The following is a 21,708-nucleotide window of genomic DNA, read 5'->3' on the forward strand; positions in this document are numbered from 1 at the left end:
CAGTTTGCAAGCAGCGCACCCTGCTGGCTGCTCATTATACTGCCCCAGGCAGTTGCTTGTATGGCTTAGTTAGTAGGAGACACGCTCCCATCTGTGTCTAAATGCTAGCTGTTGTTTGCAAATAGCCACCTTATTCTCTGCGTTCCTCACTCCATCCCGCTCCCAACAAAGCAATGGGATACATTAATCAAAATCTTCATATGATTAGATCCTTTTTGAGGCCAAGGGGACGGGATATACCCTTATTTTTAAAGTGAACTTTAAGATGTTGTAATCTCAAGGTTGACTCAGCCTTCCATCCTTCCGAGGTTGGTAAAATGAGTCCCCAGCTTGCTGGGGGTAAAGGGAAAATGACTGGGGAAGGCACTGGCAAACCACCCCGTAAACAAAGTCTGCCTAGAAAACGTCGGGATGTGAAGTCACCCCATGGGTCAGAAATGACCCGGTGCTCGCACAGGGTACCTTTACCTTTTTAATCTTTAAGATCAAGGAAGGAATATTTGGTAATATTTTCCTTTTTCCTTTTAAAATTGTAACTATGTTAAGGCTCGGAGGACGAAGTATGTTTTATTTTATTTTTCCCCCTCCTTCTTTTTCTTCTATACCCCCTTTATATAAAATAATAATAATAAATAAAAATCTTCGTATGAAAAGACCATGAAGGCAAGACTTCGTTATCGTGGACAAACCCTTAAGGATAACTAGTTAACAGTACTTAAAAAGACACAATTAGAGGAAATAAAAAGAATTCACAGAGAAGCGACGGCTGAATTAAATATATGGCGATTTTGGAGCAAAACCATATTCTGTATGTACCATGAGGATTGCAACCATCTGGCTGTTCCTGACTGTGATCATACTCTGTAGCAAATAACACCTGGGGCCCAGGCTAGGGAATTCTTCTCCCCCACACTCCTTCCCCACAAGGTCCTGAATGATCTCATCTTACATTAAAGAGAATTCCACTTTGAATGGCAGGCAGAACATAAAGTTAATGCAGCTATTTCTCAGCCCGATCAAGTGTACTGCCCAGGCTTTGAAGAGGAAAGAGCTTTGTGACCCCACAGAACCCAGTGGAGGATCAATGAGACACAGAAAGATGGGAGTTACAGACACAGGAAGCCCATCCCAATTTTCAACGAGAAAAGTCTTCTGCTCACTCGAGTGTAACGAAATGAAACAGATCTGACATTTTCTTGTAATGAAAACATACGGAGACAAAAATGGCAACTGTCTCGTCCCCACAGAAGGTCAAGTTTGATACTGAGCTCTGGATTCTGGTGTTCCAACAGTACCATGCAGCAGCTAGAGTCAGACTAAGGCAACCTGGATTCAAACCCCCACAGTAATGATGCTCACTGAGTTACCTTAGGCCAGCGTGGTGTAGTGGTTAAGAGCGGCGGTTTGGAGCAGTGGACTCTAATCTGGAGAACCGGGTTTAACTCCCCACTCCTCCACATGAGCGGCGGAGGCTAATCTGGTGAACCGGGTTGGTTTCCCCACTCCTCCACACGCAAGAACTTCTTGCTGTTTCCGATCTTGCAGAAATCAAATGGAAAGCTGGTGCTCGACAGTGAAGCTTCCAAATAAAAGTGGAAGTTTTCCCAACTCCTCATAGTCCTGTGAGACCAGCATCACAATTTCTACTACCCTCCAGGGGATTTTCCAAGGGGATTCTTTGAGGATATTGATTGATCCCTTACACTAGAACAGGGATGGGGAACCTCAGGCAGAGGACATTTTCCTTGGCCCTCGGGAGCTCCGGGGCCAGGGGTGTGTGTGTGGGGGGGGGAGGCGTGGAGGCTGGGGGCTGGTCGCGTGGGGCTGGCGTGCACGGGTGTGTGTGTGTAGGGGAAGATTTTTCTTTCTTTTCTTCCTCTTTTCTTGTCACTCTCCTTTCTCTCCCTCTCTCCTTCTTTTTCTGTCTCTTTGTCTGTCTCCCTCCGTACTTTTCTTTCTTTCTCCCCCTCCCTCCATTTCTTTCTCCCTTTCTCCCTCCCTTTTCCTTTCTCTGTTTTCCTTCCTTCCCTGTGGATCAACTGTGGGCTGTGCCCCCCTGGAGCCTCATTTGCTCGGGCCCACCGCTGGCTGCCCTCCTGCCTGGGAGGGGGGGAGGACGGGGGGAGTGGGGGCAGGCCTTCTCTGCGTTGCCTCCCCTGGGGTTGCCAACCTCCAGGTGGTGGCTGGAGACCTGGAAACCCTAGCCTCCCCCCAGCCGGGAGATCTACACCTGGTTATGGCCCCCGAATGATGTTATAAATGTGCAAGTGGCCCTTGGCAGGAAAAAGGTTCCCCACCCCTGCACTAGAACAATGATCACATCCACACAACCAATGGGGATCCAGGCCACTATGTGAGAAGGAACACTTTGTTGCTGTTCTTAGGTTGCCATTTACATGCTTTGAGACCAGTTTGTATGGGACCCCATTGATGCTGGACAGTGGCGAGGAATATTTCCCCTGAAGAAATCATTACACTAAGAATGGATTTTGATAAAGGCCTCTCTATCATAGTAGTCTTCAGTGACTGGTGTAGCATTTGAGTGACAAGAAAAGTCAAACTTTGTAATGGAAACACAAGGTTGTGGGTAAACGGCCGACAGTGGGGAACTGGATATTCTAGCATTGGACGGTCTTTATCGATGGGGATTTTACCATGGCATGCGATGGAATGAATTATACCTTGGAATTCAGTATTGCAATGTTTCCAGAAGATGATGCCGTAAAAGCACAGTTTTCTTTAAATGATCAAGGTCTTGCAGTTTTAAAAGAAGAGACAGCAATACACATAGACCTTTTTTGGGTCTACTAAGTTCAAAGGGGGGGCAGTTCTATATGGTAACTTGAACTGCTTGAGTGATACGTAAAGCAAAAAGATTGCCTTTGGCTACCTGATTCTGTCTTCCAGTACACTTCCTATGGATGATGCCACCAAGCCCCAGACATCCAGAAAATACACAGGAGAATCTGAGAGGTTCAGCCTAATCTCACGTTCAGCAAACTGAATGGAAAAAAAATTAATATATGTTCGAAACCACTAATGACTCACTGTGCATACTGATACTTCATCCCAGAACTTCACTCTGTTCAGCATCAAAAGCTGTTCCATCAGGCTGATTCTGCACAGAAACCAGGAAAACGCCAACAGCAGCTCCCTGCTCCCCACCGAGCCACTGGAAGGAAGCTCATAGAATTCCAGCCTTCTGTAGCCATGGCTGAAGGCCACGCTTTTAACAAAGCGGACTTGGGTGCCTAAGGAGGTAAGACAGAAAGCTAGGTTCCTGGTTTGTAACTGACTGGACATATAACAGTCACACATGGGTTTTGAGCAGAAAAAGGCTTGCAGCAGGCTCTAGCCAAAGAACTGGTACTCAAAACTTCTCCCTGAGAGAGAACTTTAGACTTTCAGCGTGTGCCTTTCTGCTTAGAGCACAACCACCAGGCCCTGTTTAAGGGTAGGAAGGCCCAAAGGTAGAGAAAGCATAAACTGGCTTCCATGTTTCCAAGATGTTCATCCCCGGAGCTCACCACAGGAAGCCAATTTTCAATGCATGGGCCACTACACAGGAGGATTAAACCACATGAAAGACTTAAGCGTCTGATGCAAAGCCTACTTGGATTTCCTAGGAGGCTTGCTCAATAATCTCAGTAACCCGCTCGTCAGCGGGCAACAGGTGCAGCCAAAGAAGTAACACCACAGCAGGAAAACCAGCCAAGAAGCTCTGTCCTGACAATTATTGGGGACTTCTATTGTGGACATCCAACATTTTACATTTCATTAACTAGTTACCACTGATATACTTTTACTGACAGTATCATAGGTCTAATCTAATTAATCTGAAGTCATCTGTCATTAGTTAACAACACACTAAGACGCTGATCTGGGGTGCATATTGTGGTTTATCTTTCATTTCCTTTGTGGTAGTGCCTTCTTCGCATAGCCTTGAAACAGCACAACAATACTATCGACAGCTGATCCTATCCAAGTTTGGGTCACACAATCAGTTAGTTAGATCCAATGACCCTCCCTTCTGCTACATCTAGAAGAAGAGTTAGTTTTTATATGACAATTTTCTCCTACCCTTCCTCCCCACAACAGAGGCTAAGAGAGTTCAAAGAGAACTGTGACTAGCCCAAGGTCACCCAGCTGACTTCATGTGTAGGAGTGGGGAAACCAACCCAGTTCCCCAGATTAGAGTCCGCTGCTCCTAGCCACTACACCATGCTGGCTCTCTACCAGAGGAATTTGTAGCAGAAAGGAGTCATTGGATCCAACCCAAGGAACATAGGCATACCTAACTCTGCATAAGATCACAGCATAAATTAACATAGTATTTTGCTACCTGTATCAACAGGCTCCTTCCATTCTCCACCTTGGATTTGCTTCAGCAGAGAGTACAGTAGCTTCCAGAAAACGATACTCTGTTTAAGAGAAGGAGACAGCAAACCTCATGAGATCATAGGAAGACCCCTGCTGGATCTGACCCAAAGCCCATTTGATTTCCATACAACAGCAAGTCTCAAGGAAGCCCAGGGATTAAAGACAATAACCCTTCCTGGTGTTCTCCAGCTACTCGTATTCAGTAACATAGTGCGTCAAAAATTAAGATTCCATTGAGCTGCCATAGTTAACAGCCCTAAATAGACCATACATAATGGCCTTGTGTAAATCTACAACAGAACTGCTCACATGATCTCAAAAAGGGTATCACAGAGCTGGGTCTGGAGAATTATCTGGAATTTAGAGGATCATCCCTAGGAGGAAAAGCAAGTGTCTGTTTTTTTCTTTTAGGAGTAAAAAGCTATTAAGAAAGGCTTGACAGAGATTTGTAAAATTACAAATAGTATGGAGAAAGTGAAAGCATCCTTCCACAATACTTTACTTATGTATTGCTTCATTTATACCCTGACTTTTTCCCCAGTGGGCAACCAACGCAGCTTACATTGTTCTCCTCAAATATATCCTCAAGAGAACCTCCTCAGCCTAACCTACCTCACAAGGATGTGGTGAGGATAAAATGGAGAGAGAAACTATGTAAGCCTCTCCCATTGCAGAAAAATGATAGAATGTGAAAGAAGTAAAATAAATACTCTCCCCTATTCAGCAGAATAACCAGGAAGGTTTCTCTCTGGGTTTCAAGTTATAACACCTAGTAACATTGGCAGTGCAGAGTGCAAATCCTGCTAGGGTGGTGTAGTGGCTAAGAACAGTGGTCTCTAATATAGAGAACTGCATTTGATACCTCACTCCTCCACAAGAGGCAGGTGCTAATCTGGTGAACAGGGTTGGTTTCCCCACTCCTCCACATGAAGCCAGCTGGGTGACCTTGGGCCAGTCACAGCTCTCTTAGAGCTCTCTCAGCCCTACCTACCTCACAGGGTATCTGTTGTGGGGAGAGGGAGGGAAGGTGATTGTGAGCCGGTTTGAATCTTCCTTAGGTGGTAGAGAAAGTCGGCATATAAAAACCAACTCTTCTTCTTCTAGGTTGGGGAAAGAGGCAAGGATTGCAAAATAAAAGGGTGGCCCCCAAAAGGGATTTCTTGCTGTCTCCTCCCTGTCTAGGTGTGATCAGCGACTACCCCTAAAAACAGCTTGGCCTTCCAGAATAGGTGAGGATAGTTCCCAACTTCCTGATCTTCTGGTGGGGTGGGGTGGGGTGGGGTGGGGTGGAAAACAATTATTTAGGAGGGATTGAGGGGAGACTGAGCAGTGCTTCTAGGGCTGTTAGCACATGGGGCACACTAGCTGTCCTGAGATGGCACATGCTGGCCTTTTTTTAAAAAAAAATCTGTAATTATTATATGCTTCTGTCACCTTGGATCCCAGCTATGCTGGGAAAGGCAGGCTGGCTTGAAAAATAATAATAAATAATAAGCAGCATCATGTAGTGGTCAGTGTCAGACTAATATTTGGGAGACTCAGGTTTGAATCCCTAACTGCACAACGGCATCTTGTTGGGTGTCCTTGGCCTAGTCATTTTGTCTGTGCCTGCTCTACCTCACAGGGCTGGTGTGATGATAAAAGGGAGAACGATGTTGTAAGACACTTTGCCCCTCCCCCCGGGGAGAAGAGCAGAGTATAAACATTTAAATAAATACACTGTTGGGGGGTGGGGGGTGGAGAAGAGTCCTTGCTTCCCAAAAGATGACAATGAACCAAAAGCTTCACTGGAGCCAGGCCCGAGAAAGAGGCCACGAAAGCATGGTTGCCAACCTCCAGGTGGTGGCTGGAGATCTCTTGCTATTACAACTGATCTCCAGGCGACAGAGGTCAGTTCCCCTGGAGAAAACGGCCGCTTTGGCCATTGGACTCTATGGCACTGAAGTCCCTCCCCTCCCCAAACCCCGCCCTCCTCAGGCTCCGCCCCCCAAATCTCCAGGTATTTCCCAACCTGGAGCTGGCAACCCTATGCTCGCCCCTTGTATCTCCCACTTGGCGTGGCGGGAAGTTTGCTCATTGATAAACTGGCACTGACGTCTGGGACATAAAGCCGCCGAGCCTAGAATGAGGACGAGGGCGCCCCTGAGCATGTACAGAGTGCCCTCCTCTCCTCGGCACCCACCGCCTCCGGCCGGTCGAACTTGGCCAAGCGGAACGCCTCCGGGGAGACTCGCGCCCCGGGTAAAGCCAGGCTGAGCGCCCCGACGGCCCCCGGGAGATCCGCCGCCGCCGCCCGGGCGGACTTCTGCCTCCTCATCGCCTCAGTCGCGCCTCGCCTTCAAACGGCGCGATTGCGCATGCGCGGACGCAGAAGCCACAGAGCGCATGCGCGGAAAGAACGCGCCCTTTCCTTTCCTTTCCAGGCCTCTGACTCGGCTGAGCGGGGAGCGCGGAGGGATCCGGCGGAAAGAGCCCCATCACGAGTCCTCGGTCTCATCTCGCACAAATCCATGCGCGGAACTGGCTCTGTCCCATTCAGGCAAAAGCTTTGGTGGGGGAGGGGGCGCCTCTGGTTCAGCGGTCACGAAGCCCGAGCCAAACAGGAACGGCCGAGGCTGAAACGTCAGCGGTGCGTAGGGTTGCCAGGTTGAGGAATACTTGGAGATAGGGTTGCCAACCTCCAGGTGGGTGAGGAATCCAAACTCTGCACTTGTACAAAGCTTCATGAAGCACATACACTGCAACTGCAATGGTGAATATATTGAGGAAAACCTCACAATAACACTATCCACAGGATAAAATCCAGAGCAAGGACGTGTTGTACACAATTCAGCATACAAAATAGAGTGTGTATACAAAAGGAATCAGGTACATTCACTTTCTGGGGGGAAAATGGCCGCTTTGGCCGTTGGACTTCATGGAGATAAGGTTGCCAACCTCCAGGTGGGGGCTGGAGATCTCCCGCTATTACAATTGATCTCCAGGAGATACGGATCAGTTCCCCCTGGGAAAAATGGCCGCTTTGGCCGTTGGGACTTCATGGCATTGAAGTCCCTCCCCAAACCCCGCCCTCCCAGGCTCCGCCCCCAAAATCTCCAGGTAGAGAGAGGGCGAAAACGCACGGCCGCTTTGGCCTCCTTTCTTCCCTGTTCCAGCCAGGATTCAGCCAGGATCGAACGCACGTCCGTGCGTTCGATCCTGGCTGAATCCTGGCTGGAACAGGGAAGAAAGGAGGCCAAAGCGGCCGTGCGTTTTCGCCCATAGAGTTGGAGGAGGGTGAGCTTTGGGAAGGAGAAGGACTTCGACGGGCCATAATGCCCTATTCACCTTCCAAAGTGGCCACTTCCTCTAGGTGAACTGGTTTCTATCACCTGTAGATTAGTTGTAATAACGGGAGAGCCGCCACCTGGAGGCTGGCAACCCTGGAGATGCGGCTCCATCAAAAAACAAAGCAAGCCCATTCACGAATTACGATTTTTGTCAAGACTGCGGTTTGCTAGGACAGTCGATGTTTGGAGTGGATCATAAATTGCAGTGGCCAACCTCCAGGCGGTGAAATTAATAACCAGAAAATTGCCCAGCTTTTTTTAAATAACCAAAAGTGTAATCACTTATTTAGAAAAAGCTGGGCAATTTTCTGCTGTTATTCACTTCAACACATGTTGCCATAAGCTCCCGGTGGTGGCTGCAGATCTGCTATTACAATTGACTTCCAAGCGACAGAGATCAGGTTCCCTGGAGAAAAATGGCCCCTTTGGCAATTGGACTGTATGCCATTGAAGTCCCTCCCCTCTCCAAACCCCGCCCAGGTATTTCCAGGTATTTCCCATCCCAGAGTTGGCAACCCTTACAAGTCTATTTGTTGCTGGGGTAGAGTTGATGGTGGGCTTCCTAATAAATTCTCATTTAGAGCTTTCAGAGTTCCCCTTTGAAGCTCCTGTGTTGGAAAATTGAGACTTCCAAACCGGCAGCAGCACATACTGCAAGTTGAAATGTTTTCCCATTGGTTTTTGAATATTGGCTTTTTAAATGACTTGTTTCCATTTATTGTTTTGCTTAAGAATGCCACTTTTGCCAGCGTAGGGGGCATTGCTAACACATGGGTTGCTTCTCCTTCCACACAGCAACTGTCCGTCGTTGTACACTAATTGCAGAGGCATTTGCAACAGTGAAGCTGTCCCTTCGAGGCCACCCCTTCCTCCTGTTCTACCAGACCCATTTTTGCCTCCAGTACGTGCTATAGCAGGTGGGAAGTTGTTGCACGGAGGTTAGGAGGCCCACCCAGTTTCCCAGGACGTGGTTAAATTACGTTGTAAAGTTAATTTATCAACACAGATAAAAGTATTTCTTCACATAACACATAGTTAAATTGTGGAACTCCTTGCCCCAGGATGTGGTGATGGCTGCCAACATGAAAGGCTTTAAGAGGGGAGTGGACATGTTCATGGAGGAGAGGGCTACCCATGGCTACTAGTCATGTTGCATACCTATTCTCTCCAGTATCTGAGGAGCATGCCTATTATATGAGGTGCTGTGGAACATGCGCAGGATGCTGTTTGCAGTCATCTTATATGCGGGCTTCCTAAAGGCACCTGGTTGGCCACTAGACTGCTGGACTTGATGGGCCTTGGTCTGATCCAGCATGGTTTTTCTTATGTTCCTTTTATTTGTACAGCAGTGGGGAAGGGATCTGCTATGAGTTGTGTCACCTTGGTCTTTGCTTCTAAAAGGGTGTTCCAGTGCAGGGGATATAGCAGGCTCTGCCTTGGAATGAGTAAGAGCCCCGTGGCGCACAGTGATAAGCTGCAATACTGCAGTCAAAGCTCTGCTAACAACCCGAGTTCGATCCCAACACAAGTCAGTTTCAGGCAGCCAGCTCAAGGTTGACTCAGCCTTCCATCCTTCCGAGGTCGATAAAATGAGTACCCAGAGTACTTATACCCTACCAGAAAATATTTTTGTTAGTCTTTAAGGTGCTACTGGACTCTTGCCCTTTTCTACTACTGCAGACAGACTAACACAGCTACCCACAGTGAATTAACCAGATATCTGGGGGTAAAGTGTAGATGACTGGGGAAGACGATGGCAAACCACCCCATAAACAAAGTCTGCCTAGTAAATGTCAGGATGTGATGTCACCTCATGGGTCAGTAATGACCCAAGTACTTGCACAGAAGACTACCTTTACCCTAAGTAAGAGTTTGCATCAAGGTGGGCCATTATCTCCGTGTATGCAGGTGAGTGTCCCTCAACGCAGTCCGAAGCAGTTGCACCCTTCTAAGCCCATCAACTTCAGTGGGCTCAGACAGTTGTAACTCGGTTTAGGATGACAACACCCACCTGGTTCTCATCTTCATACTCCCCTGCAAGACCTTAGGCACAGCCTGAATCCAGCACAAAGCCTGTGGATTGCATCTCTGCTGCCTTTCCCGAGGAAACACTTTTGTACGCGCCTTTTCTAAGCAAATTTCAGATCGTGTCTCCTGTGGCGGGTACAACCATCTAAGGGCTGCCCTAGAACACATGGAGATGTGAGCCAGAGGCGGGGAAAGTGAGACGTCAGCTGTTTTAAGGTGCAGGACTGAGCTGTGATGGCACAGAAACTCAGCCTGCCCCCTAGAAAGGGAACTTTGGTGCACACTAAGGGTAATGAACAAATAGCCTTGGCTGATTTGGAAGCCACCTGACCTCTGCCCAGATCAAAGTCTACAGGGCCATCCCCCTCCGGTGACAGTGGGTTTCATTTTCCCTGGATATTGCCCTTTGGTCGCGGTGGAGCGACTGTTAAGGCTTCCTCGCCTAGAAACTGAATGAGAGAGGCGACTCCCAGTCTTCCTTACTCACGGCCAGTGCTGCCCAGGCTTAGAAACACAAGTATAGGATCCCTAGTGCGTTCTACATTCTCGCTGCTGGAGGTAATGGGCAATGTACTTAGGCAGCAAGCAAGTGGTGAATCATAAGCTTGTCGCAATCAGGGCACAGGCCAAGCAGAGCAATGGAATGCCCCTGGGTGTCTTCCTTGCTGATGGCAGGGCTGGTGGAAAGGTGCCAGCTTGATTCTGGGTGAAGGGTAAATAAGCTGGTTAATAAGCTATAACAGGTTAACCGCAAAGCAACAACTGTCCTGGATTTATACCTCTTGTTTCCTCCCGGTTAGAGACTGCAAAAGGAGCTGCTTCCACATTTTGCAAAGCTTTGTTGAAGAAGAAGAAAAAGAAAGACAAAGAAGAAGAGTTGGTTTTTATATGCCGACTTTCTCTACCACTTAAGGAAGACTCAAACTGGCTTATAATCACCTTCCCTTCCCCGCCCCACAACAGACACCCTGAGGTAGGTGAGGCTGAGAGAGTGTGACTAGCCCAAGGTCACCCAGGTGGCTTCATGTGTAAAAGTGGAAAAACCAATCCAGTTCACCAGATTAGCCTCCGCCACTCATGTGGAGGAGTGGGGAATCAACCCCAGTTCTCCAGATCAGTCTACCACTCCAAACCACCTCTCTTAACCACTCCACCACGCTGGCTTCAAGTCAGTAAGCAGAAGGCTCAGGAGGAGAAAGCAGTCAAGGTGCTCAAAGAGCGTGGAGGAATGTATTCAGTGCCCCCATCTTGCTCTTCTCAGTCCAGGGAAATGTAATGGAATAGGTTGCCACACTAACTATCCACTTAGGCCATGGTTGCATCTCAGAGTTCTGGCCAGGGAAGGTAGCTGGAGGTGACTGCCACTGAAAAGGCCTGGTACCAGAAGCCAAAAAGGCATGAACAAACAAGTTCCAGCAAGAAAAGCAAAAGAACAGCCAACAGCGATTCATTTTGGTTTTTATTTATATATATTTTTTACAAAAGTCAGTCACACCGGAAGTGAATTTCATTCTCCAAAGACGTCAAGCCCAAGAAACTTCTTTGGGAGCTGTAGAGGGGAGGCTGTCTAGACACGGTTCAACCAGCCAAGGAGGTGGAAAGCTGAACACAGGGAAGTCCCCGCTAAGCCCAAGAGGGCAAATGAGCCAATGGCTCCTCTGTTTCGCTTTTTGGGCTCTGCAGGAGGAAAAGTGGGAGGGTTAGGCAGATGATGAGAGGGAGGGCATCTTGGCCATCTTCTGGTCACTAGGGGTGTGGAGGGGGGAGGTAGTTGTGAATTTCCTGCATTGTGCAGGGGGTTGGACTTGATGGCCCTGGTGGTCCCTTCCAACTTTATGATTCACATTTTGTTTGTCGGTAAGATTTACACCCCACCCTTCTACTTAAAAACCATTCAAGGAGGTGAACAAAAAGAATAATAAGGTATCTAATATATCAATACTACTAATTAGCAGTAATTTAAATACATTAAAATTAATTAAAAATCAAGGTAAACAAAAAACAGCAGCATTTTCTACTTCTTTATATGTGAAGCTGCCTGCTGAGTCAGATTCCTGGTCTTTTTAAAAAAAAATTATTGTCAAAAAACACAAAAACAAATCAAACACAACATACCCACATGAAACCATACATACAGTATATCACACCTTCCAATAAGTGCCATATGTTAACTGCCTTCTAAATCAGCTGGATAATAAAAATATCAAACCTGGAAAACCCAATTATAAAAAACTTCTAAATCTCTTAATTGAAATATAGTAAACAGCCTAATAGATTATAGGATTGATCCTACTTATTTCACTAGTCCTCAGTCTATAGTCTACATCTTCTTTAAATAACCACTAATATTATAAACAATATTTTTAACATAGCTACCAGCTAAATCTTTTTTTTTTAGTACTTTAAACTATTTAACATAAATATAGAGTTAATTAGATTGTATTCTTGCGTGTTCTGTCAATGATCATTACTAAGTTGCGAACTGATGCGCTACAATCCTGGTCTATCAAGTTCAGTGTTGTCTACTCTGGCGGAGGCTGAAAGTTTGAGTTGCCAGCTCCAGGTTGGGAAATATCTGGAGATTTTGGAGGGTGGAGCCTAGGAAGGGTGGGGTTTGGGGAGAGGAGCAACTTCAATGGGGTATAATGCCATACAGTCCATCTTCCAAAGTAGCCATTTTCTCCAGGTGAACTAATCTTTGTTGCCTGGAGATCAGTTATAATAGCGGGAGCAAATGACACGCCCGGTTAAACTGAGGATCGTGGAACACCTGTCTCGCGTTAGAAGGAAGGAACTGTCGGCTCCTTTAACAAAACATTGTTTGGACAATAATCATGATTGTAACAAAATTAAGGTTTGTGTTTTGGATTCAGCAGATAGGTGTTCTACACATGTTTCTACTGAAAAGGCATTATCCAGAATGGAATCAAAATATATTTTTAAATATAACACTCTTGAGCCAGAGGGATTAAACAGAGCACTGGGATTGTCAGCTTTTCTTTAAGTATTGAAAGGATCTGTCCTCTTTTTGAAAAAGTTAAAAAGTTAAGTGCATTAAGTTGAATAAAAAGTATAGGGACCTCATGTTAGGTCCAGCACTTTTCAATTGTGACCGGCAGGGAAAGGCTGTTGCCTCCAATTCAGTAGGTAAAAGGAATTAATCTATGGTGTTTATATTTGATTATAAATGTTTTCATTATTATTTTTTAAGCTGATGCCTTGATAAAGATTATTGAAACTGTACCCAATCCCGGGAAATAAAGTTGGCATGGCATGGCATATGGCACAGCATAGATTGTAAGGGCAAGTAATGCTCATAGAAAAATTGGCAATTACACCAGATTTGGAAAAATTGCAAGGGCATATTATGCCTGTGTATTCAGATATGTAAATCTGTATGTATGTGTATGAGCTAAGCCATATGACTAAGTATGAAGTATATACAATATCCAGTAAAAGCAAACAAGGTTTAGTTGTAAATTTTGTTCATTATTTGGTATTTTTTCATATGGACCACAGCAATAACTATATACCGATTAGCACTGGTTACCACCTGAAAGTTGGTAGCCCTACTCAAAGCAGAGGTCTGTCCCGTCATCTACTGCTAGATTACTAGAACTGGAAATGCCAGGGACTGAACATGGGACCTTATGAATGCATAGCAGATGCTCTACCACTGAGCCACGGCCCCTACCACTTTACTTTCTGGGCACTGAAGCATCTTTAGTAGGAACTGCCAAGGGCTCTCGAAAAGGATCCAGATAAAACCCTGTTCGATTTTCCCTTTTGCCATTTTTTTAATCTAGCGGGATGGTGGTGCTCAATTTAAGGGGGGGAGAATGAATAGGGACTGCCCGCTCATCTCCATTTGGTTGCTGTGCTACGTAGCCCTTGCGCATAACACAGAAAAGAAAAGGATCAGGAAGCAGGGTTCAAAAACAAGTTGGATCCCTGGGAATTAGTTGCCTGGAAGCAGCAGCTGATCATCGCTCCCGCTGACAGACTTACCTCCTGTGTAATAGCCGTAGGCAAAGAGCAGTCTTCCGATGATCCACGCTACACCGAGTCCTGCAGCGGCACGCTGGGAAGGGAGGAAATAGCAACAGTTAGTGCTCACTGGGAGAAGTGGTGTTGGCCAACAGGTGGGTACACAGGGGAGGAATTACCCAGTTCGATCAATCAATCATTCCTTTATTGGCATAAAAGGGCACAATACAAAAGGATACGAAAAGAATGGAAATATTAAAATGTGCCCTATAAAAAATAGTTAGTAGACAGTTACATCGAATAACATTGTGTTTTGATAATACCATCTCATTAACTGTTTGGCAGGCTTTTAAAACAAACTTTAAAAACTGTGCCACCGTCTCCAATATTTGAGGCGAACAGTCATTCAGTAAACAGGAGATATTAAAAGAATCTGGGACATTCTGTCTATCAATCAACAGAGGGCTTAATAGATCATTGTGAGACTCTGTAGAAACTACAATAAAATAAGACATGAAAAACTGTTTCAATACAATTGTTGTCACAGAGGCAAAGCCCAGCAGACAGATGGATTTTCCGAAATCTGCCTTCAAGTAGCACAGATGGCAAAACGTTAAATCTAGCCATAGAAATGACTCCAGGTTGAGAAGGATCACACAGGTGAGATAAGTATGGGGAGGGCTGGTAAACACCAAAAGGTACCCCTGTATTTAATGGAGAACATGTTTTATTAGCAGCACTATTTAGATCTTAAAATCCTATATCTAAAAGTCTGAATTTTATCCTTTGGAAAGCTTCAGCCTCAGTAAGCATGAGGAATTACCCAGTTGTAATTCTCCAGATGTTGACCATGAGGTTGCACACGGACGTGATCTGTGGCCTGGTAATGACGCCTTCTCACTGAAGTGTGTGCCCAATATTACTGGAGGGTTTGAAATGTTGCACTGGAGGGAGGGAAGGGGCTAAGCTCCACACTTTGGTTAACTCAGCATCACGAGAAGACCTTTTCAGACATAGTCACACATATCCAGAGCCTGCCAGCCACAAGTATCAGGAGCGTGCGTTACTTGCGATCCTCCCGCTTTGCACAGTACACAGTACTTTTTTTAGTGTTCTGTTCACAAAGTTCCAGAACTGACCCTAGGTTTAACAAGGTTGGGGACTCCTGCCGTATTCCATGTTGGACACCAAGTTCTGCAAACACATGGAACCCCAGGATATGGGGAAAGGCTATGAGAGCTTGACTAAGAAAAAGTGGGAAGGTATGAGGAACCAACCATGTTGGGTTCTGCAGCCACATACTGCTTTTGCTGACAGCAAGCAGTACTGAATCAAGAACAGAGACTGAACAAGCTGTGTTAAGAACAGATATTGAACAGCCTGCATTAAAGCTAGGCTACGGCTTTGTACTTACTGGGTGGTAGACTCCACCTGTGGCAAGAAAAAACAGGACAGAAGGGTATACTTCCAACCTGAAAATACAGACACAAATGTTTGCAAAGACCTGGAATGCAGTATATCTAGAACCACCGCCACCACCCTCCCAGTTCCCACAAACCGCCCTCCTCAGACCTGAACATCAATCTGAACCACAAAGTGACTCAAGGAAGAGGGGAGAGGAGTTTCTGATTGTCTCTGAACTTGCAAAAAGGTTTTGTGCCAGCAAAGGCCGGCAAACATAGCCCCATTGAAGTCCTCCAGATAAGCTTCATCTCTTAAGCAGTTCTTCAAGACAAGGTATTCCTTTTACAGAAATTGTTTACAGTATTTCCCCCTACCAATTAGGAGGAAATGTATCAAACATACACCTGTAGTTTGCCAAAATCAATTCCAATTGAATTGGGGGGACCTTGCCCATCACTACATATAACCCAGTTACTGAGTTTTGTATCCAGGAGAGAAATATTTATCCCCATGGAGGGCTCACAGCTGTTCTTCAGCCATTCCCAACTCCTTTCTCACGGACTTCGCTGCAAAGTCAGCACTCAACGCCCTCCCCCCCCAAGTAATTATGAGTTCATTACAGCAGCGACCACTCACGTGTTCTGATGTGCCCTCTGGATACAGTTGAACATGTGCCCGTTTTCAGGGTCCGTACTGTACATGATTGGGTACTGTTGAGAGAGAGAAATCGTCATTAGTAGATGGCCATATTTCATTAAGTGGAGATTGTAGTTAAGCTGGAGAAGATTGAAGAATGCTTTGTGCATCATGTAGTGGAGACCACTTTGTCCTCATGTGAACATGGCTAACACTGGTACCTTAGGAACGTACACTTGGCAGAAAAGAGTGTAATATACATTACAGTTTTAGGTGTATATTTTCAAAACAATGGTTAAATTTGCTCTTGGAGTGGGGGAAATTCATACTATGTTTTCTCCAAGCAAGCAAATAAATAATATAAATAAATAACATAAATGCAGTTGCACAACAAAAGTCTAGCTGCTTCGAAGACATTTAAGCTGGAAACATGTTCGCATGAACACAAAAAAATGCTGCTTTATGCCAAGTCAGGCCATTGGTCTATCAAAGTAAGTACTGCCATCTCTGACTGGGTCTCAGGCCTTTCACACGAGCCGCAACCTCATCCTTTTTTATTTGAACTGGAGATTCAGGGGGTTGAATCTGGGACCTTCTCCAGGCAAAGAAAGTATTCTACCACTGAGCCTAGGGTTGCCAGATCCCTCTTCGCCACCAGCAGGAGGTTTTGGGGGCGGAGCCTGAGGAGGGTGGGGTTTGGGGAGGGGAGGGGCTTCAATGCCATAAAGTCCAACGGCCAAAGTGGCCATTTTCTCCAGGGGAACTGATCTCTTATCGGCTGTGCCAGGCATGGGTCTGAGAAAGGAATGTTGTAGTTTCTCCGGGTGCCGGCCAAGGCCAATTTCGTGCCCTGTAAACAGTGTGTTTAAACTTACAGTGTGTTTAGATTTCTTTATGTGGGAACTCTCCTAGCCTCCTGACAGCTCCAGGGAGGGGGTTGCCATGGTATCCAGATCTACCCAGATTTGCCCTTTGCTCTTCTATTTATGCCCTGTTCTGTACCCATAGCTTTTACTAGTGTCCATTTTGACTTCTAGCTTCTGATACTTGTAGATTTTTCTAATAAATCAGCTTTTGTTGGACTACCTGTCTGCTAAAGTCTGTTTATGGAATTGTCACAGGTTACATTTGGACACTAGTCCAGTCTTGCTATCCTATACTCTTCCCTGGCTGGAGCCCTGGAGGGATCGCCGGGATCTCGGGTCAGAGCCAAGGACGTGCTTCCCGAGGACCTTCTCCCTGGCTGGAGCCCAGGAGGGTTCGCTGGGAACTCGGGTTAGAGCTTTGGACGAGTTCCCCGAGGATCTTGACCTTCTGCGTGCTATCCTTGCGGAGGCGCAGCAGACTCACGCCGAGACCAACCGACTGACTGGGTTGGTGGCGGATCAGTGGCATGGTCTGGCGGCAGCGGCCCCCTGGGAGACACGGGACGCTGACCTCCGTGCCCACAACGAACTTTGCTGGTTGGATACCTTGCTGGAGGAGACCCGGTTGGGGCAGACTCTACTCTCCTGACCCAGCTGTTTGCCGAGTTTGCGTTCCACGGGGCGCAGCGAGAGCCAGCGGCCCCAATCCAGGTGCCCGATTCCCAGTTCCCAATGGCAGGAGATGGGGGAGGAGATGTTCCAGATCCCAGCCAGTGCAGCCGGGATGCGCAAAACGCAGCCGCCAGGACAGTTCTGTCCCTTATGGATTTACCGCCAAATACGGCGTCGGAGGAAGATGTACTAAAGGTGCTGCAACCAGAGTTCGGTTCTTCCTCCGTGGATCTTGCCCACAGGGTCTTACCGCTACTGGGCAATCATAAGCAAATCCAGCTGTTACTGGAGCATGCGACTGAGCCACTGGTGACGGCCGCTGCGGCGGCTCGGGACACCGCCTTGGAAGCGGCTCAAGCTCAGGCTGCCCAACAACAGGTGGCGGAGCAACTTTTGGCGAAGGCGGCCGCTGCTCAGACGAAGGCCACCTGGAGCAGGCAGCCATAGTGGCCATAGTGCGACCGAAAGGCGGGGGGGGGGGTCTGGACTGGCCTTTGTTCTCTCTGGAACCCTATCCGCCCCAGGATGTGGCCCGTTGGCGACGACTCGCCTTTGCATCTGACGTGCAGGATTACTTTGATGAAGGCGAGCCCAACAAAGAAGACTCGGATGAGTGGAATACAAACTTCCGAGTCAGCCAAGCCCGACGGACTGGGGGGGCTGAAGAGGAAATACACGCTCTAAAGTTTCATGAGTTTCAGAGACTCGCTAGTAAAATCGTCGACTGAACGGAAGCGACCCGGGTGCATTACTTTCGAGAAGCCTTACACCCCTCTCCTAGCCTCCTAACAGCTCCAGGGAGGGGGGTTGCCATGGTATCCAGATCTACCCAGATTTGCCTTTTGCTCTTCTATATATGCCCTGTACTGTACCCATAGCTTTTACTAGTGCCCATTTTGACTTATAGCTTCTGATACTTGTAGATTTTTCTAATAAATCAGCTTTTGTTGGACTACCTGCTGCTGAAGTCTGTTTATGGAATTGTCACAGGACTAGAGCTTACAGGCTGGATGTCAGTTGTAATAGCGGGAGATCTCCCGCTACTACCTGGATGTTGGCAACCCTGAGCCACAGCCCTTCCCAAATGGTCAAGCCACAAGATGCACAGAATACCCCAAGAATATGCTGACAAAGAGCCAGCATCCTACACAAGGCTCATACAAAGCCATCCATGATGGTTGGGACCTCACCAAATGGAGCCTGTGAATTGGCTGAAATCCTGGTCAAGACGAGGTCAACTCATATTCCAAATAATCACAAGTGTATTAGGGAACAGAAGCATCTGGTCCAATATCCTGCCGTGCAGCAGGAAATCCCCAAGTGTAAATCCTCATTGTTTATTAGTTCTACTATAAGGGAGGCATTTTGGCACCCTCAGCAGAAGGATGTGTACATCCTCCACCATTCCTGGATCCCTTCCCTCTATCGGGCATGATCGAAGTCTCAACTAGTTGCTCTTGCTCACCAGCTAAGGTGACCACAGCAGCACAAGAAAATGTACCTTCCCGCCCTGCTTCTGGCACAGGAAGGTTGCCTGTTTGAGCAGCTACGGACAGTGCCAAAAACCATCATGGCTTCCTGAGCACCGCTCAAGGCGGAGTTTTTCTTCATCATTCTGAACAGCTACACATCATTCTGCAGAGGGAAACTTAAGCCCAAGCCCCCCAGGCCCTCAATTTTTTAAAAAAATTGTCCTACAATGACCTCTTTGTGTGTGTAAAGTGCCGTCAAGTCACAGCTGACTTATGGCGACCCCTTTTGGGGGGTTTTCATGGCAAGAGACTAACAGAGGTGGTTTGCCAGTGCCTTTCTCTGCATAGCGACCCTGATATTCCTTGGTGGTCTCCCATCCAAATACTAACCAGGGCTGACCCTGCTTAGTTTCTGAGATCTGACAAGATCAGGCTAGCCTTGGGCATCCAGGTCAGGGCACAATGAGCTCTTTACCGAGGCTAATATATCACTGAATCAGATAGGGCTGTTATTTACCGCACACGGTGTTAGAAAGCTTTGTGTGGAGAAACTGAAGGGAGCCAGGCAACGTTGGCCCGCCTTACGGTTGAGGCACTCCACCCTTTCCTCAAGCTGCTAAGCCCAGAGAGGGAGGGTTTTGCGAACTCTACCCTGCTGGTTCTATTTAAACCCATTAGACCAACGTCCGACTCACAGGGATGAAAGATGCGGACCACACCCTTTGGCCCTCTGCCCAGCTGTTAGCCCCAAGGCCTCCCAACGGCCGTGGGTGGAGACCAGCACTTGCTTGGAATGCTTCCCTCGTTTTTCCAGAAGACTCCTCCATGTCAGAGATTCCTAGAAGGCCATTCCCTCCCTCCTCTCCAGTTTTAGGCCAGGGCTTGGCTGCTGCCAAACACACACACACAATCACACATTGGTAGCAGCCAAGGACTGCAATGGCAGAAGAGGCTCTATGGTTGGCAGGCCTGTGGATTTGCAAACGTTACTTTACTGCAAACAGGGGTGGCCACGTTTACAAAAGCCCGACTCGCTACCAAATTCCTCACAACTCTTAAGAAGGCAGGACCAGCCTCACACAGACTACAAGAATTGGCAGTGTTGGAATATACCAAAGGGGGTGTCATCTAGTCTTCTGGGAAGTTTACAAATAGGCCATGAGGCAGTGGCAGTCTCCTTCTCCTCCCCTCCCCCCAGCAGAGGATATTCAGAGGTACACTGCCTCTGAACATGGAGGTTTCACTGAGCAATTACGGCTATCCACTTTGGCCATCGATAGGAATGCTGTAGATAGTTTTCTGTGCAAGTTGCTGCAACTAAACCACATTGGGGGGGGGTGTTTCTCCCCAGCGGGGGACAAAAAGCAGCTAACGAAATAGTTTTCTCCTCTTTCAGCTAATCCTCACAACCACCACCCCATGAGGTAGCTTAAGCGGTGAGAGTGACTGGTCCAATTCACCCAGCAAGGCTGCACGGTAGAGTGGGGATTCGAACCTGTCTCCCAGACCGTAGTCTTACCCCAACCACTAGTTTGGCATGCCGCCCACTCACCCCTCATTTCTAAATCACTGAAACTGAATTGCCAACTTGCTTCCCCTTCAGCCATAAGAGCTAAAAACAAGGCTGTTAGCATTAAAAAAAGAGAGAGAGAAAGATTATGGTTTTGATTTATTAAGAGTGCTGGAGGAGGTATTAAAATTTGTGTCAGATTCTCTCTTCCCAGAGGGGCATTGTATCTCTTTAAATCTTACTCAGAGGAGGAAAAAGGTGTAGGAAAGGCTCAAGTGATGCAATTCCAGTGTCACCACAAAGCCTGAACGCAAGCAGTGATCACTGCACAGATTTGCATGAAGGCCTTGTCTACACCGGCAGCAGAATGAAGGGGGGCAATGCACCATTTCCGCATGCTTGCACAGATAAAAGCCTTCAAACCGGTTGTGGGAGAAAGGTTCCAATTCACGCCGCTCCCTATTACATTTGTTTCCTACATCCTGACAGTCCTAGAGAAGAGCATTCTTAAATGCGATCCACCCGCCCCCCTAGAAGGGCACAATCCATTTTACGGTCTTAGAATCCTGCCACCGCATTCAGATTCAGGAGGAGATTGAGTCAAAGAAACATGCACACATGAAGGTGCCTTATACTGAATCAGACCCTTGGTCCATCAAAATCAGTATTGTCTACACAGACTGGGACAGCTCTCCTGGGTCTCAGGTAGAGGTCTTTCCCATCACCTACTTGCCTAGTCTCTTTAACTGGAGATGCCGGGGATTGAACCTGGGACCTCCTGCATGCCAGGCGGATGCTCTACCACTGAGCCACAGCCCCTCCCCAACAACAAAGATTGAACCTGGGACCTCCTGCATGCCAGGCGGATGCTCTACCACTGAGCCACAGCCCCTCCCCAACAACAAAGACACCAAGAATAGTTTCCACAACAGACCCAGAGTAAGAGGTCAGGATGTGGCCCCCAGGTCATGAAAATCTATGGCTTCTAACCCCTTTATAAAGCCACAAGGTGGGGCAGCTCTGAGGCCAGCCAGAACTTACCTCCACATTGTATTTCTTGCGTGCTCGCCCAACATTTATTGCAAGGTGTGTTACCAAAATAAAACTGGCAGCACCAGTCAGGACCACGTAGCCGTATTCTTTGGACAGAACCACCATCTTGGCACTGTGAAGAAATCAAAGGGATGTATCAAGCCTAGGCAGAGAATTAAGAGGCCCCCAAAATGTGTGGGCATCGTTCAAAAGATAAACACAGGTCGCAGGATACTGCTTTATGCTGGAATAAAGGATCCATCCCTGGAAGACTGTTGTCACCCAGGGTACGTCATCTAAGAGACCACTAGTCTGTTTAGTTTACCATTGTCTATTCTGGCAATTGACCTCTAGGGTTTTGGGCTTCTTTTGGGTCTTGGAGAGCCAGCGTG

General features: G+C 47.3%; 2 protein-coding genes across 2 annotated transcripts in view; both read right to left on the reverse strand.

The window, feature by feature from the left end:
• TEDC1 (tubulin epsilon and delta complex 1) overlaps positions 1-6,892 on the reverse strand; it is a 53,202-nt gene extending 46,310 nt beyond the window's left edge. The window contains exons 1-4 of the mRNA XM_056844689.1: positions 6,813-6,892; positions 6,563-6,716; positions 4,343-4,421; positions 3,049-3,251 (exon numbers count right to left, since the gene is read on the reverse strand). Coding sequence (XP_056700667.1) covers positions 3,049-3,251; positions 4,343-4,421; positions 6,563-6,716; positions 6,813-6,892 — 516 coding nt within the window. The remainder of the gene's footprint in view (positions 1-3,048; positions 3,252-4,342; positions 4,422-6,562; positions 6,717-6,812) is intronic.
• A 4,412-nt stretch (positions 6,893-11,304) lies between these two features.
• Positions 11,305-21,450, reverse strand: MGST3 (microsomal glutathione S-transferase 3). Its single transcript, XM_056845116.1, has 5 exons — positions 21,326-21,450; positions 15,765-15,838; positions 15,139-15,196; positions 13,746-13,818; positions 11,305-11,414 (listed from the first exon to the last, which is right to left on the reverse strand). Exons 1-5 carry the CDS (start codon positions 21,440-21,442, stop codon positions 11,305-11,307), a joined length of 432 nt encoding a protein of 143 aa, XP_056701094.1. The 5' UTR covers positions 21,443-21,450.
• Between the last annotated feature and the right edge of the window lie 258 nt (positions 21,451-21,708).

The sequence above is a fragment of the Euleptes europaea genome, chromosome 2, assembly GCF_029931775.1.
Source record: "Euleptes europaea isolate rEulEur1 chromosome 2, rEulEur1.hap1, whole genome shotgun sequence".
Taxonomy (NCBI): Eukaryota; Metazoa; Chordata; class Lepidosauria; order Squamata; family Sphaerodactylidae; genus Euleptes; species Euleptes europaea.